The sequence below is a fragment of the Pseudonaja textilis genome, chromosome 2 (assembly GCF_049901715.1).
Source record: "Pseudonaja textilis isolate UNSWEBS1 chromosome 2, rPseTex1.2, whole genome shotgun sequence".
In the NCBI taxonomy this organism is placed as follows: Eukaryota; Metazoa; Chordata; class Lepidosauria; order Squamata; family Elapidae; genus Pseudonaja; species Pseudonaja textilis.
In genome coordinates, this window is record NC_141991.1 from 84,479,788 (window position 1) to 84,493,946 (window position 14,159).

The 14,159-nt window shown below is 37.9% G+C and overlaps 1 protein-coding gene across 2 annotated transcripts in view; it reads right to left on the reverse strand.

Moving 5' to 3' along the window:
* DPYSL3 (dihydropyrimidinase like 3) overlaps window positions 1-14,159 on the reverse strand; it is a 70,057-nt gene that overhangs the window by 5,480 nt on the left and 50,418 nt on the right. For both annotated transcript variants that reach the window (XM_087924499.1, XM_026696396.2), the window contains exons 5-9: window positions 13,883-13,944; window positions 12,788-12,868; window positions 11,201-11,269; window positions 5,599-5,719; window positions 4,774-4,930 (exon numbers count right to left, since the gene is read on the reverse strand). In XM_087924499.1, the coding sequence (XP_087780625.1) occupies window positions 4,774-4,930; window positions 5,599-5,719; window positions 11,201-11,269; window positions 12,788-12,868; window positions 13,883-13,944 (490 nt within the window). The remainder of the gene's footprint in view (window positions 1-4,773; window positions 4,931-5,598; window positions 5,720-11,200; window positions 11,270-12,787; window positions 12,869-13,882; window positions 13,945-14,159) is intronic.

Here is a 14,159-nt window from a genome sequence, read left to right on the forward strand (position 1 = left end):
CAGTGAAGGACACCATGTGCAGAAAGCAATTTTGAGTAGTCAGTGTTGAAAAACAGCAAAGAGAATCAAAATCAAACTACTCAAATGGCTAAAGGCATAATGAATTTTAGCAAGCTGCACATCACATGACCATAAATATATAAGGTAAGGAACTCATCCTAACATCCATGACCCAGTTCATGATGCCAGATGCAAACTGATTTAATATATTTGCTCTTCACTCCCAGGAGCCAACCTGAAGATCTAACAAAAGCAATCCCCAGGGAGTTATTTTCTAAATCCCAGCAAGAGATGCTCTTGATCTCTTATAGCACAGCAGGATAGTGAATAATTCCTCAGTTTCATCCTTTTCACAAAATATTGGCAATAGTTTCTCACAGGAAATATGATGAAGTGGGAAGCAGAGCTGATATGACACATACCTTACACTGCAGGCTATCCCACTTGCAAAGGAGGACAGCCCATGATGGTTTCCTCATCTGATTTCTGCCAATCAGAATTGTGTTTAACCACTTCGGTCCCTATAAAGTGTGATTAGATAGCTTTTGCTATTAACTTGCAGATAAAGAACCAGAGGCTTTTCTAATTTTACCTCTCTATAATTCCCTATGTTGATGATTATCCCAAGCAATGAAAGTGAGATCTATTTGGAATGTGTTTATTAGAGTCGCTATTTAAGTCGCCAGTGCCAAACAGAATTTTGAAGGAGATTCAGAAATAAGGATGATTTTGGAGTTAATTAAATCTCTGACATTAAATTAGGTCAAAGAATGGCATTCCATATATACCAATAGCAGGTCAAGAATACAGCTGGGAAGGTCCCCACAGGATGACCCAAGTATAAGCACTCCAAGATGATTATAGGATGACTCCCTTCAAACAGACCCAGGAAACTATAGACCGATCAGCCTAACATCAATGCCCTGGAGGATATTGGAAAAGATAATAAAAAAACAGATCTGCCAACATCTAGAAACAAGTAAAGTAATAACTAGCAGCCAGCACAGGTTTGTTAAGAACAGATCATGCCAAACCAATCTTATTTCATTCTTCAACATAGTGACTAAATTAGTAGACCAGCAAAATACTGTGGATGTAATATATATAGATTTCAGCAAGGCATTTGACAAAGTAGACCACAATCTACTCTTAGTAAGCTAGAAAAAAGTGGAATAGATAGCACCACAACTAGATGGACTCGCAACTGGCTGACAAACTGTACTCAACGAGCAGGCCTTAGTGGGTCTAAGTTTGCATGGAGGGAAGTAAGCAGTGTCTTAGGCGCAGTACTCTTCAATATCTTAATTAACGACTTAGATGAGGGAATAGAAGGGGAACTTACCAAATTTGCAGATGATACTAAGCTGGCAGGAATAGATAACACCCAAGAAGATAGGCTCAAGATCCACATGGATCTTGTCAGACTAGAACACTGGGCCATATCTAACAAAATGAAATTCAATGTAGAGAAAAGTAAAGTCCTACTCTTAGGCAAGAAAAACCAAAAGTACACATATAGACTGGGTGAAACCAGGCTCAATAGCAGTAACTGTGAGAAGGATCTTGGAGTCTTAGTAGACAACCAGCTAAATATGAGCCAGCAGTGTACAGCAGCAGCCAAAAAAGCTAACGCAATCCTAAGTTGTATTAACAAAGGGATACAATCAAGATCAAGGGAAGTACTAATACCACTCTATAAAGCCTTAGTAAGACCACACCTAGGGTTTTGTTCACATTATAAAAAAGATGTTGAGACTCTGGAAAAAGTACAGAGAAGAGCAACCAGGATGATTAGGGAACTGGAGACTGAAACACACAAAGAACGGTTACAGGAACTGGGCTTGGCTAGTCTAGTGAAAAGAAGGACCAGGGGAGACATGATATAGCAGTCTTCCAATATTTGAGGGGCTGCCATAGAGAGGAAGGGGACAAGCCATTTTCTAAAGCACCTGCAAGCCAGACAAGGAATAATGGATGGAAACTGAACAAGGAGAGATTTAACCTGGAAATAAGGAGAAATTTTCTGACAGTGAGAACAATCAACCAATGGAACACCTTGCCCTCGGAAGTTGTAGGAGCGCCATCTCACTTGAGACTTTCAAGTAGAGATTGGACTGCCATCTGTCAAAAATGGTGTAGGGTCTCCTGCTTGGGCGGGGAGTTGGACTAGATGACCTACAAGGTCCCTTCCAGCTCTGATTATCTGTTATCTGTTATAAGTGTAGACTTGCCATTGCTGTGACCATACATTTGCAGACGCCATTGTGGGATTGAAGAGAAAAAGGCAAAATATCAACAAAATAGTGCACAATAAAGTAGAGGTATTGGGATTGGTATATTATATGATATGATAAAGATGTGAAAATTAGCATTATACAAATCAGCAGAAGCAAAACATAGATTCAGAAACTATAGCAAATGTAATGGTCCCAAACAGAGAGGTCTGGAAAGAACTCAAGTAATGTGAGTTCAAATATATTCAATACATTTATTTTTCTTAGGAACAGGGAAGTGCCTGAATAGAACTCAATAGAAAGCTTGTTATCAGAAGCCAATTCAAATGCCTTCTACATATCTTCTGCTGGAAATATTATGGAAGCAGCATATGATTCAGTAGAGACAGTGAATTGGAGAATTCAGAATGGTAGCTTTTGAAATAATGGAAATGTCCCGTGATTGTGGCAAACACATGACAAACGAAAAGCACAAATACACGGAGAAAGCAATAAAATATCTGAGTTAATTGCTACTAATCTGAGGTATCCACAACATGTTCTTCCTTCCTAAGGCATAACTGTGTTCACCAGAGCATGCAAGCTTGCCCCTCAGCATTGCATCTGGAAAAAACAATTTTCAAAACAGTCCAGTCCAGATCATTTGCAAAAGTTCAGCTTCAAAGTTGAAAGTATGTTTAGAAAAATTAGGGGGGAAAAAGGGATGGCAAAAGGAGTATTTTGGAGACGCTGTAATGAATGCACTACCACTGTGAAGATCAACGAAAAACTGAAGTCATTTGTGGAAGTACATATGAAAATGAAGAGAGTGAGATTCTAACCAAATATACTGAATTCTTGTAGAGCCATAGAATTCCATCCATGTGAATTACAGAGAACGCCGAGCAGAAAAGCAAGATTTAATCTAGCAGTCATTTAATTTTGTTTAAAAATCCATGTATTTATTTAAAAACCAAATAATAATTCATTTTGTCTTCTTCTTATTAACATCACCTTTTCACAACAATGTGAAGTGACAGCTGCCAGTTCTTTAGCTAGTGTTGGCTTTCATACACATCACATCCTTCTCAAGAATCTAGGAGGTTGCAATGTTTAGGTGCAGCCTTCTGCAATTGACAGTTAGAAATTTTGTCAATTTGGATATTCTAAGTGCCATCCAAGAGTTTTTGGCATGGTACCCAGCAAGCCAATAACTAATGGGACCACCATGGCCTGTTCATATGTCCTTTCAAGTTCAATTTTCAGATCGTGATACTTTGTGAACTTCTCCAATTTTTATTATATGTGGGTAATCTTAAGTGGTATTACCCACACGTTAATCTAAAATGGTGGAAATTTAATAATTCAGGTATTAACCAACAATGTAAAATTATTAAGGTAGTGTCTAGTGAATTATCTTTATTGACAGCAGGGGGCAGCAAAAATAGTAGTAATGGATTTAAGGGATTGTGCAGAGATTTTTATGGAAACTTCCTGTTTCCTGACATCTGTTAGTTGCCAGGGAATCAAGAACTGAAAGGATGTACTATAATTAAGAAAGGGAAAAAACCCTTAAAGCCTTGTCTAAACAACAGGAAAATATAGAAAATCTTTGGCTTCCAGATGGACTGTTTGTGAAGAGAATGATTAAGTCTGGATCTCTAAACCAAAATTTTAACCCAACAATAATCTTAATCTTCTCTTAATAATTTGGCACAAAATACACTTTCCTGCACAGAGAAACCTGTGTCAGTTAGACCATTTTACTAAATATAAACAGAAGCAAACATTTCTATCATGCAAACCTCCTGAGGGCTGTACCAAAACAGAGAACAACAGAATACTTATCAGAAGCAGATGTAGTTTACTTCTGATGCATTATCTAAATAAAATAAACAAACTATGCATAGAACTCAATCAGACACAGGAATACATAAAATGTCCCATGGTTCCCAAGTAACCATGGCCAAGGTTCCACGTGTAGTTCCTATTACCAGAATGGCTATTTTTACTATGATAAGTTTTAGTTGTGTTCAAAGCATGCAATGTATTTTAGTTGCCCATTTAATTCTGTGCTAGAATGCATTTCAGTAAAGTATTATTCTATTCTAACGGTTTATTTTGCTTTTTGGTGATGTGGTGTTGATAAGGTGCTGGACTGCAACTGGGGAGACACAGGATCAAATCCATTTTCAATGAAGGAACCTCACTGGATGACAGTCACTCTGTCTCAGTCTCAGTTATACTCTGTCTCAGTATAACCTACAGTACATAATAATTGTTAATGAGGTTGTTGCAAAGGGAAAATCGCTGTCAATTCTTGAAGACCAAATCCAAAATAATTCTTTCTCATTAATGGATCATTTGTGGGGTTCACCATTGTCCTCCATTTTAGATGTATTATATTACTCTTTCATATCTAAATATACAGCCAAGCTTTGTAATCAGGGACTTCTGTTTGTATGCTATTGCCAAACTCTAGGCAGCAATACATTTTATTTTAATCATTTTAAAGAAAGGTAGCAAAAAGAGGGCTTTCCCTTTCCTTGCCATTACCAACCTAGCCAATAAGGAGTTGATGTAATCTGGGGTTGTTGGATCTGGACTCAGAGGTGGGGATGTCACAAATGCAGCAGCTTTCGCCCAGTTCTTACTCCAGTAATGGGTTCCATCTGTTCCAAGACTGGCTGTGATTGGCTCACCAAACACAACATTGCCTGGTGATTGTCATGGGGGAAAAAAGGGACAAAGAACATGCATTACAGAGAAGGGAACAGGAAACCAGATAACGTATCTTTTTTAAAAGGCAGCAATCATTTATTTCTAATGCCCCCTTTGGTTCTGTTGATCCAAACCATGACAACCAGATTTCAAAGCCAAGGAAAAAGCACCTGGGCTTAAAAACTGATGTCTTCCAGTTTGCTTTTAAACCCAGATCAGATAAATTTTCGCCTTTAAAGAAAATGAGTTACAGACTGCTTTAAAGGAATACTCTTAGCATGAGACCTGCTAAGTTTAACATTCTTTGTCAGGTAACTAGATACATCTGGGAACCTCAGAAATAAAAATGTAACTGGAACTAAGACTTACAAAAGTGACTCTACCGTATTCTTTCTTACCCAACTTAATACTCCTCCAAATACAGTAATTTTTTTTTTCATTTCTTCTTACCAACCTTACTGCTTGGCAGCTTCCAAGATAATGAAAAGTTTTTGCATCTTTTGAACAATTTCAGAGATATTCTTTCTCGCTTTTACCTATGCTCCTGTTCTGTAGAATGGCAATGTGCACTTAATTCAGAATGCATTTTGGGCTATCCGGTTGAGTGTATATTCTAAGCCAGAAAATAAGATAGCGTTGAAGATACAAAGCTAAAGCAACATACCCTTTTTCCGGGCTTGTGATATCAGATCAGCTGCACTCTTGCTCATCACTTTAGTCACATACAAGGGGCAGTTGGTCTGGCTGGCAATGGTGATGGCACGGAAGACAGCTTCAGCCTCCAACTGAAAAAGAGGTTAGTGAGTTAATACACATTCAAATAGGACACAATGAATTCATGAATTCATTTTACTGTGTAATATTGTGTTTTCAAGAACATAAAAAGACCTCCCAAATTACTCATAACATATAATTTGTATATAAAGCAGACATGATAAAAACAGGTCCAAAATTTTTCTAGCACAATATCAATCTGTACTGTTTCATTTTCTCCATAAACCTGGCACTACCTTGGTCCATCTGTGCATTTTGTAATACAAACACAATGCATTACTATATACAGCAGAAGATTTTGGCTTTCAAGGTGACGTTGTATTTTTACATAATTAGCTGTATGAATCTTGAATGTACTACAGAGTCATTAAATGAGTTTGTTGGAGGGAGAAATCAAGGGTCCATAAAAGTGCCAGCTATTTAAATCTGGGAATGCAGTGAAACATTTATGAAGGTGAAAAAGTTTATTATGTTTAGACAAATTGCATAATAAAGTGAATGGGCCTGAATTACGGAAGGATATATGGAGTTGAAGGCTGGCTCTTGTACGCAACAGAGCAATCCACAATGGAAGCAAAAGGATGGGTGAGAATAAATTAAATATTCAGTATATCGTTTCATACGGGGCAAGCAGCAAAGCAAGACAGTTTAATTTCCCTGTGGGTTGTTTTGCACTTATATGGCTTAAAGTATCAGAAAAGTTTCTCTTAAAAAGTGTTGTTAGAAAAATATAAACTTGTGAACCCTTCTGCAGAAAATGTCATGTAACCTGAAAATCAAAATTTATTCTCGTGTATTTTAGGCTGACTGTATGACATAACAAGGAGAAAGTATTTAAACATTACAGTGTCACTGAAAATGGAGTACAAGTTATACATAAATTATAAATAAGCAAATGAACTTATGTATATTGGCCTATGGACATGGTGGAACAAGAATGGAAAGGTACAGACAGGTATAGTTAGGGAGGTTGGTAGATTTAGATTTTTCTTTCATATCCTCTTTATTAATACTTCTCTACTGGGCACACATTTCAATCAAACAAGTAGTTATTTTTAAACAGCCTTTGCCAAGATGATGAAGACCAAAGTGTTAAGCTCCCACTGCTAAAATTGCTAACCTGGAAAAAACTGGATTAACATACTTCTGCAGTAATAAATTATGCACCTTGATTATTATTCTGTCAGAGACCGGGGAAATATTTGCACCTGGGTGTTTATATCTGTTGAGATTGTAAGGATTTTTCTACCCTTCCTGTGAGCCTGTTGGCCACTTTGGCTTTCCATGACACAGTTGGTCTGTACCGCTAGAACTTTCAACACTTCATCAAGTGAGCTAACTTTGGAACATTACATCATAGACTAGTCAGCCTGACTTCAATGGAAATTGCCTTCTAGCTGTCCAAGTATTTAGCAGAACAGGCTAAATACTGTTACACAGGAAAGGGGAAAAACAAACAAAGAGTATCCTGAAAGGATACTGTCCTAAACACACAAATTATTCAAGGCTTCAAAAATGTGGAGTTATTAAAAAGTTTAGAGTATAGCTCATGCAGCTGTATATGAAGACTATGTTTTTCTCTCTTGAAGCATGAACTCAAAAACATGGTTTCCTTCCCTAACACAATCCAAGTATCCCAGACACATTTCATATTGAATGTGAAAGGCTTTGCCAAGAAAATCATATTTACGTGTCCTGTTTTGATTCTGTGTATATTGCACCATGGAACTGAGAAAGTGAAAATTTAGCATCTGTCTGTTTAGAAGTATTAGAAAATGTATCATATACACACTTCAAAAGTCTGGAATTCCATTGATGAAGGCAACTTGAATATGCTGCCTAGACAGTCAAGGACGGAATTTTATGATATATATGGTTTTTTTTCTGAATCATTTTATTGTGATTTATCACAACAATGTTCATTTCAACTTTAATATGTTTGTATTATCCATGTGTGCATCAATGTGTGTCTGCATCCATCTTCAAGTCAGTGTTGACTTTGGGCAACTGTCAGGACTAATCCTGAAGCTTTCTTTTTAATATTTCAGAAGTAGTTTGCCATTGCCTATTTCCTGGGCTAAGAAAGGACTGGCCTCACTCAACTGGTTCTGTGTCTAAGGCACCACTAGAACTCATAGTCTCCCCGTTTCTAGCCTGATGCCTTAACCCAGTGGTTCCCAAAGTGGGCGGTACCGCACCCTGGGGGGGCGGTGGGATACCTTAGGTGGGCGTTGAGAGGCGGGGGGGCAGCAGGGGGCTGCTAAGAGGTGGCGGGGGGAGCTGGAGGTGAGCGGCAGGGCACAATTCAGGGGTGAGAAAAAATGCTGCTGCCACTGCGTTTGAGGCAAGGGCCCGCAGGATCATCCCATTGACTTGCACACTCTGGTGCAAGGAGCTCCGCCCACAAACGCAGCATTGGGAAAGGAGAGTTAAGCCAGAGTGGCTTTGCTCTCATTTTCAAAAATCCCGCCACTGCTGTGTTTGGGGCGGCGGGGCAGCGCCCCAAACGCAGCGTTGGGAAAGAAAAGAAAAGCCAGAGTGGCTTTCCTTTCCTTTTCAAATATACCACTGCCATGTTTGGGGCAGCAGGGCAGTGCCCCGAATGCAGTGTTGGGAATAGGAGAGCAAAGCCTTTTCAAACATCCCACTGCTGTGTTTGGGGCAGCAGGGCGACACCCCGAACACAGCGTTGGGAAAGAAGAGCAAAGCCAGATGGCTTTGCTCTCCTTTTCAAACAACCTCCCGCCGCCATGTTCCACCCCATTGAGCCCCTTGAACCGGAGGCACCTGCCCAAGCAAGCCCGAACGGAGCAGTGCACAAAGTCAATGGGGTGAGCCTGAGAGAGGGAAAGAGAGAGGAAAGAGAGAGGAAAGAGAGAGAGAGAAAAGGAAAAAGAGAAAGAGAAAAGGGAAAGAAAAAGGGACAAAGGAAGAGGGGGGGATGGATGGAAGGGACAGAAAGAAAAAGAAATAAAGAAGGAGGGAGGGAGGGAGGAGAAAGATAATGAGATATCTATTCTAGTCCAATCACCTGCTCCAGTAGGGTTAGAAGGGGAGTGTGTATGTGTGTGTGTTCTCCTTGTAATTTACCAGTACATTTTGATTTTGCCTTCTTCAGAATTGGCACTGTAATACATTGGGGAAAAGTAATTTTTTAGGGTGGAGATCTGGTCCAATGGATCCTGTTTAAAGCCTCAACAAAATCCTGACAGTCTTGGTCATGTTTCATCCACAAAACCTTTAATTAATAGAAGCCAAAGATGTTTCAATGTGCTGGCAAAGATGCTGGCAAAGATGTTTCAATATGGAAAAGGGCCTCTAAACTAGGCCTCATTTCAATCTGATGCATCAGGTCTCTCTCTCTCCCTTCCCCCCTCCATGTCCCCCCTTCTTTCTCCCTTTTTCTTTCTTTCCCTTTTCTCTTTCTTTTCTTCTTTCTCTTTTTCCCTCTCCTAGGCTCACCCCATTGATTTGGTGCACCACTCTGCTTGGACTTGCTTGGGCAGGTCCCTCCAGTGCAGTGGGCTCAATGGGGTGGACCTGCGGGGCCGGCACCTAAAACGCGGCAGTGCTGGCGCGTTTGAAAAGTAGAGCAAAGCCAGAGGTCAGTAATTTTTGCTGCAAAGAATCACAAAAGCTTCTGGGTTGTGCACAAGAAGGGACAAACATGTCAATGCAATTCAGCAACATAAAATAAAGAAATACAAATAAAACAAATCAACAAGAATCAGCAAAGCATCTTTTATTAGATTTTATTCACTACTAGAATCTAATCAGAGATGCTTTGCTGATTCTAGTCCAATGACCTGCTCCAGCAGGGTTGGAAGGGAGTATGCGTATATGTGTGTGCATGGCTGTCAAAACTCCAAAAACAGGTCAAGTAGTTCAGGGGAGGCCAGTCATAAATTAGAACACTTGCTAAGCAACTGGCTATTAAGTGAGGACCACTTGTATTTGGTTTGCCAGTCACCAAACCACACTCACCCAGTCATGTGACCAGCAAGCCACACCACCAGTCATGTAACCAGCAAATCACACCCTCAAATTAGGCCATGCCCACAGAAATTTGAATCCCGCCCCTGGGTGGGGGGCATTGAGGATGAGTTTGTAGCACCAAGGGGGCGGTGGACTGAAAAAGTTTGGGAACCACTGCCTTAACCATTACATCAAATTACTCTCATTTCAACTGGCCACATAGAAATGCAAACAAGTAAAATAATAATAATAATAATACCATGACTCTCATATTGGACATACTTTCTGGTGAAAGTAATCATTGCAACAATGGTTCTAGGTAATGACATTACATATGATTATCAGTCAACTTGGGGCAACATACATAGTGGAATGCTACAACTGCAATTGTTTTATTAAGCATGTAGACCATGGGGGTCAAACTTGAGGGGTCACTTTGCCATCACGAGATGCTTCGTGATGTTTTTCCCATTTGCAGAGCTGGGGTGGGCGTGGCCTGTGCATGATGCATCCAACCTGTGGGCCACCAGTTTGACACCTGATGTAGACATATTCATACAGAACATGATAGCACAGAAGTAAGCTGTGACATCACAATGTGGCCTAGTTATTTAAATCAGTGAGATATTTACTTGGAAAGCTAAAGAACTTGAAAACTTATAGATATTTAAATAAATATATATTAAAAAACCTTACAAATCACTTGTACTGAAATCCAGGATATTTTTCTACCCTACTTTTTTCCTTCTTAGGTTTTAGTTAAGATAGGCATCAAAGAAAATGTTCAACTCTACTTTCCAATTACTTATTACAATGTGTCTTTCACCTAGCATCTTAAATGTACCCAAGAATGTACATAATATTTTGTGCAGCATTTCTCACAAGCAAAAGTATGTATCTTCTACATGACTATTATTAGGCAATGATTTCATTTCAAAACACTTCTTATATACCAGCAGTCTCTTGCTAATTAATACAATTGTTTCACAGATAAGATTTGAATTAGGCATAAGTATGCTACTAAAGAGATCCAGCATTCCTAAAATGGCAACAGTACCACATAAACCATTAAACATTAATAATAATTAATCTGACATTTTTATTTCTACTTCATGAATTTTGATTTAAATGAACTATGGATCTTAAACTGAGTTGAGAATTTAGCGAATTTCTAGCAACTGTTTTTGCAAATATGTGCTTGTGGATTTTTTTTTAAATTACTATCTTAGCTTTTAACTTTTATCTTTAACTTTTAAGCCCACTTCTCAAATCTAAGCTTTCTACTGCTCACAGCTATGCGTAAAGAAGCTTTATGAACAGATAATGGGATGTGCAATATATATAGATCCTGTGAATTATTTTGGACGCTATTCTGATTCATGTCTTTAACAGGAATTTGCACCATCTAGTTCTTCATATAGTTGTAAATTTGCATTTAAAAATGCACACATATAGAACATATAATTTCCAACCAAATTGTACAAACTATGCTTTTTCATTCAACAGCAATATATTACCTCTTCTGGTCTACTTAGCACATGACCCTCCGGGCCAGTTATTCCCATCTCCAACATCCTAGCTTGCTCCTAAAGAATAGAACAACATTGAGACCTGAATCAGAAACACGTTTAATTATTTCTTGATTTAATTTAATTGCTAAAATGTATTGTGAATAATTTAATACAAATGTTTTACACCTACCTTTCTTTCTCTTAGTATTACGTTTTGAACATTTGAATAAGACATTTGAAAAAATGATTTAAACATATACATATCATTAAACTTTGCATAGGTAGCATTATCTATTGTTTTGGTACAAATTAGCTTTTAGGAAATCGTATGTAGAGTGCAACATTAAAAGTGCAACTCAAGTGTAGCAAAGAAGCTTCCAAACATTAGTACAGGTAATCCTCGACTTATGACAATTGAGCCCAACATATCTGTTGTTAAGTAAAACATTTCTTAAGTGAGTTTTGCCCTATTTTACAACTTTTCTTGCCACAGTTGTTAAGTGAATCATTGAAATTGTTAAGTTAATAATACGCTTTATTAAGTGAATCTGGTTTCCCCATTGACTTTGCTCGTCAGATGGTCACAGAAGGTGATCACGTAATCCCAGGTCACTGCAACCATCATAAATAAGTATCCAAATTTTGATCACATGATCACAGGAATTGCAGCAACAGTCATAAGTGTGAAAAACCGCCGTAAGTCACTTTTTTCAATCCCATTGTAATTTTGAACAGTCATTGAATGAACTGTTGTAGTCAAGGGCTACCAGAAAAAAAAGATCTGTAGATGGTCAAGCTTGTGTATCTAGGAAGTGGACAGGCCTACAGCATTAACTCAAGAGACTGCTGCATCTCCATTAGTTATTGGCAGTGAGAAAGCCCAATTGAAACAAGGATATTTGAACCAGAACGGATATAAAATTAAAGCTAAGCATACTGCCACGCAAGCATTTTTATTGTCCAGTGCCAATTGAAGGACTCACTTAACTTGTCAAATAAATCTCTTCAAGCGTCCCTCGATCGCCAACCACAGTTTCCACTGCTAAGCAAGACGGCTGTTAAGTGAGCCGCACCTCATTTTACAGCCTTGTTTGCCATGGTGATTAAGTGAATCGCTGCAGTTATTATTAAGTAAAGTAACGCAATTCCATTAAGTAAATCCAGCTTCCCTCTTTGATTCTGCTTGTTGGAGCCTACTGGGAAGATCACAAATGGCAATCAAAGGATCCCAGGATGCTGTAACCCACCATAAATATATGCCAGTTGCTAAGGACCTGAATTTTGATCATGTGACTGAAGGGATGCTGTGGTGATTGTTATGTGATGGGTTATAAGGCACTTTTTTTCAATGTTGTTGTAACTTTGAACAGTCCACTAAACAAACAGTTGTTAACTTGAGGGCTACCCATACAATATATCATAAGGTATTCTTTCCATATAGTACAATATTTCCATAGATATCTTTATAGTGTTGCTTGCATGTTTATTTATTTATTTCATATGGTGTAGCACAATGCAGCATCAGTGCATAAAATTTGCAAGTGTGTACGTGCTTGCTTGCTGTTATTTGATCAAGAAAAGGCAGAACATTACCTGTGCAATTATGTCCCCATTTTCAGCATGAACCTGAGCTACTGCACCAAGTTCTCCTAAGAAATTAAATATCTCATACAGCTGAAAAACAGGATGTAATAAGAAAGGCAGTATTAAGAAATTGAAGATTTATCTCTGTACTGTAATGCCTCAGTTGAACACATTTGGTTAAAACTGTGGGCTTTTAATTAGTTAACCATTCCATTCCTGCTAGTAATAATAATAAAAAGGAAACTGACATTTATCCAATGTACTACTGGCTAAAGCTTATAATTTCTAATTACAATTATATTATGTGCAGCATCTGCTTCATAATTAGATGCTCTGAAAAACACAAAAAAATTTAAAACATGATGATTAAATAATTGGGATTACAATTTGTTAAGGACTGGGTATAGACTGCAACCCCAAAACCAATAATCTTACTTAAAATTGGTCCTTAACAAATTTTGGAACCAGTTTTCTGTTCCTACTTCTCTAATTAATAAATGGAGCTTGGAGGGGGAGCTGTTGACCTTTTTTAATCAAGTCCTTCTTTAAAAACTTTAAAGTTATTTACAAAATAACCATGTAATACTGCAAATTATCATGGAAGTTCATCTTCTGAGAGTGCCTATTCCACTGAAGGTAGAAGTATCTGTGGTTACATCTTACAGCTCATTCTTGTTATATGGCTAGAAACCTGTCTATTAAATATCTAAAAATCTTATAGATTTCAATTGGAGGGCTCGGGGAAACAACAAAATAGTTTTGGCATACATCATATTTTTATTAAGGAAAATTAAATAATTGGAGCTATCACACTCTGATAAAGTTATGCTGTCTTTGAATATGGGAGCATGATTTCTAATAGCCAAGTAATATGTCTTTTTATCAAATGTGGCTACAAACCTCCCATGAGTGTTCCAGGATTATACGCATCATAGTGTGAGTTCCTTTTTGTTTATTTCTAATTCCATTTCTCTTGTTTTTAATGTCACTTGGGTTCACTAAGATAACACACACCCTTTCCAAATTAAAATATACTAAAAATCTGAATAATTTTTACCAGATAAATATTCAGTTTTATACATAGTACAATAATCCATTCCTTACCTCTGTGTTTGACATCTGGTACGAATCTTTATAGGCCATGTAAACCAGGAAAGAGTTAACTCCTAAAGTAAGGAAAGATTATACCACACAAGCATTGGCAAAGAAGTTATACAAAAATATTCTGTAAAGAGTGGAATGGAAGTCTTTTCAAAAATATCTTAAATGTAATGAAATATATTGCCTGCACTCTGGAAAACAATGAAGGGTGTTGTTGAATCCACTGCTCCTTATTTTATTATTTCTTATAAGATTATAGAAATAGTCCCCACATGATGAG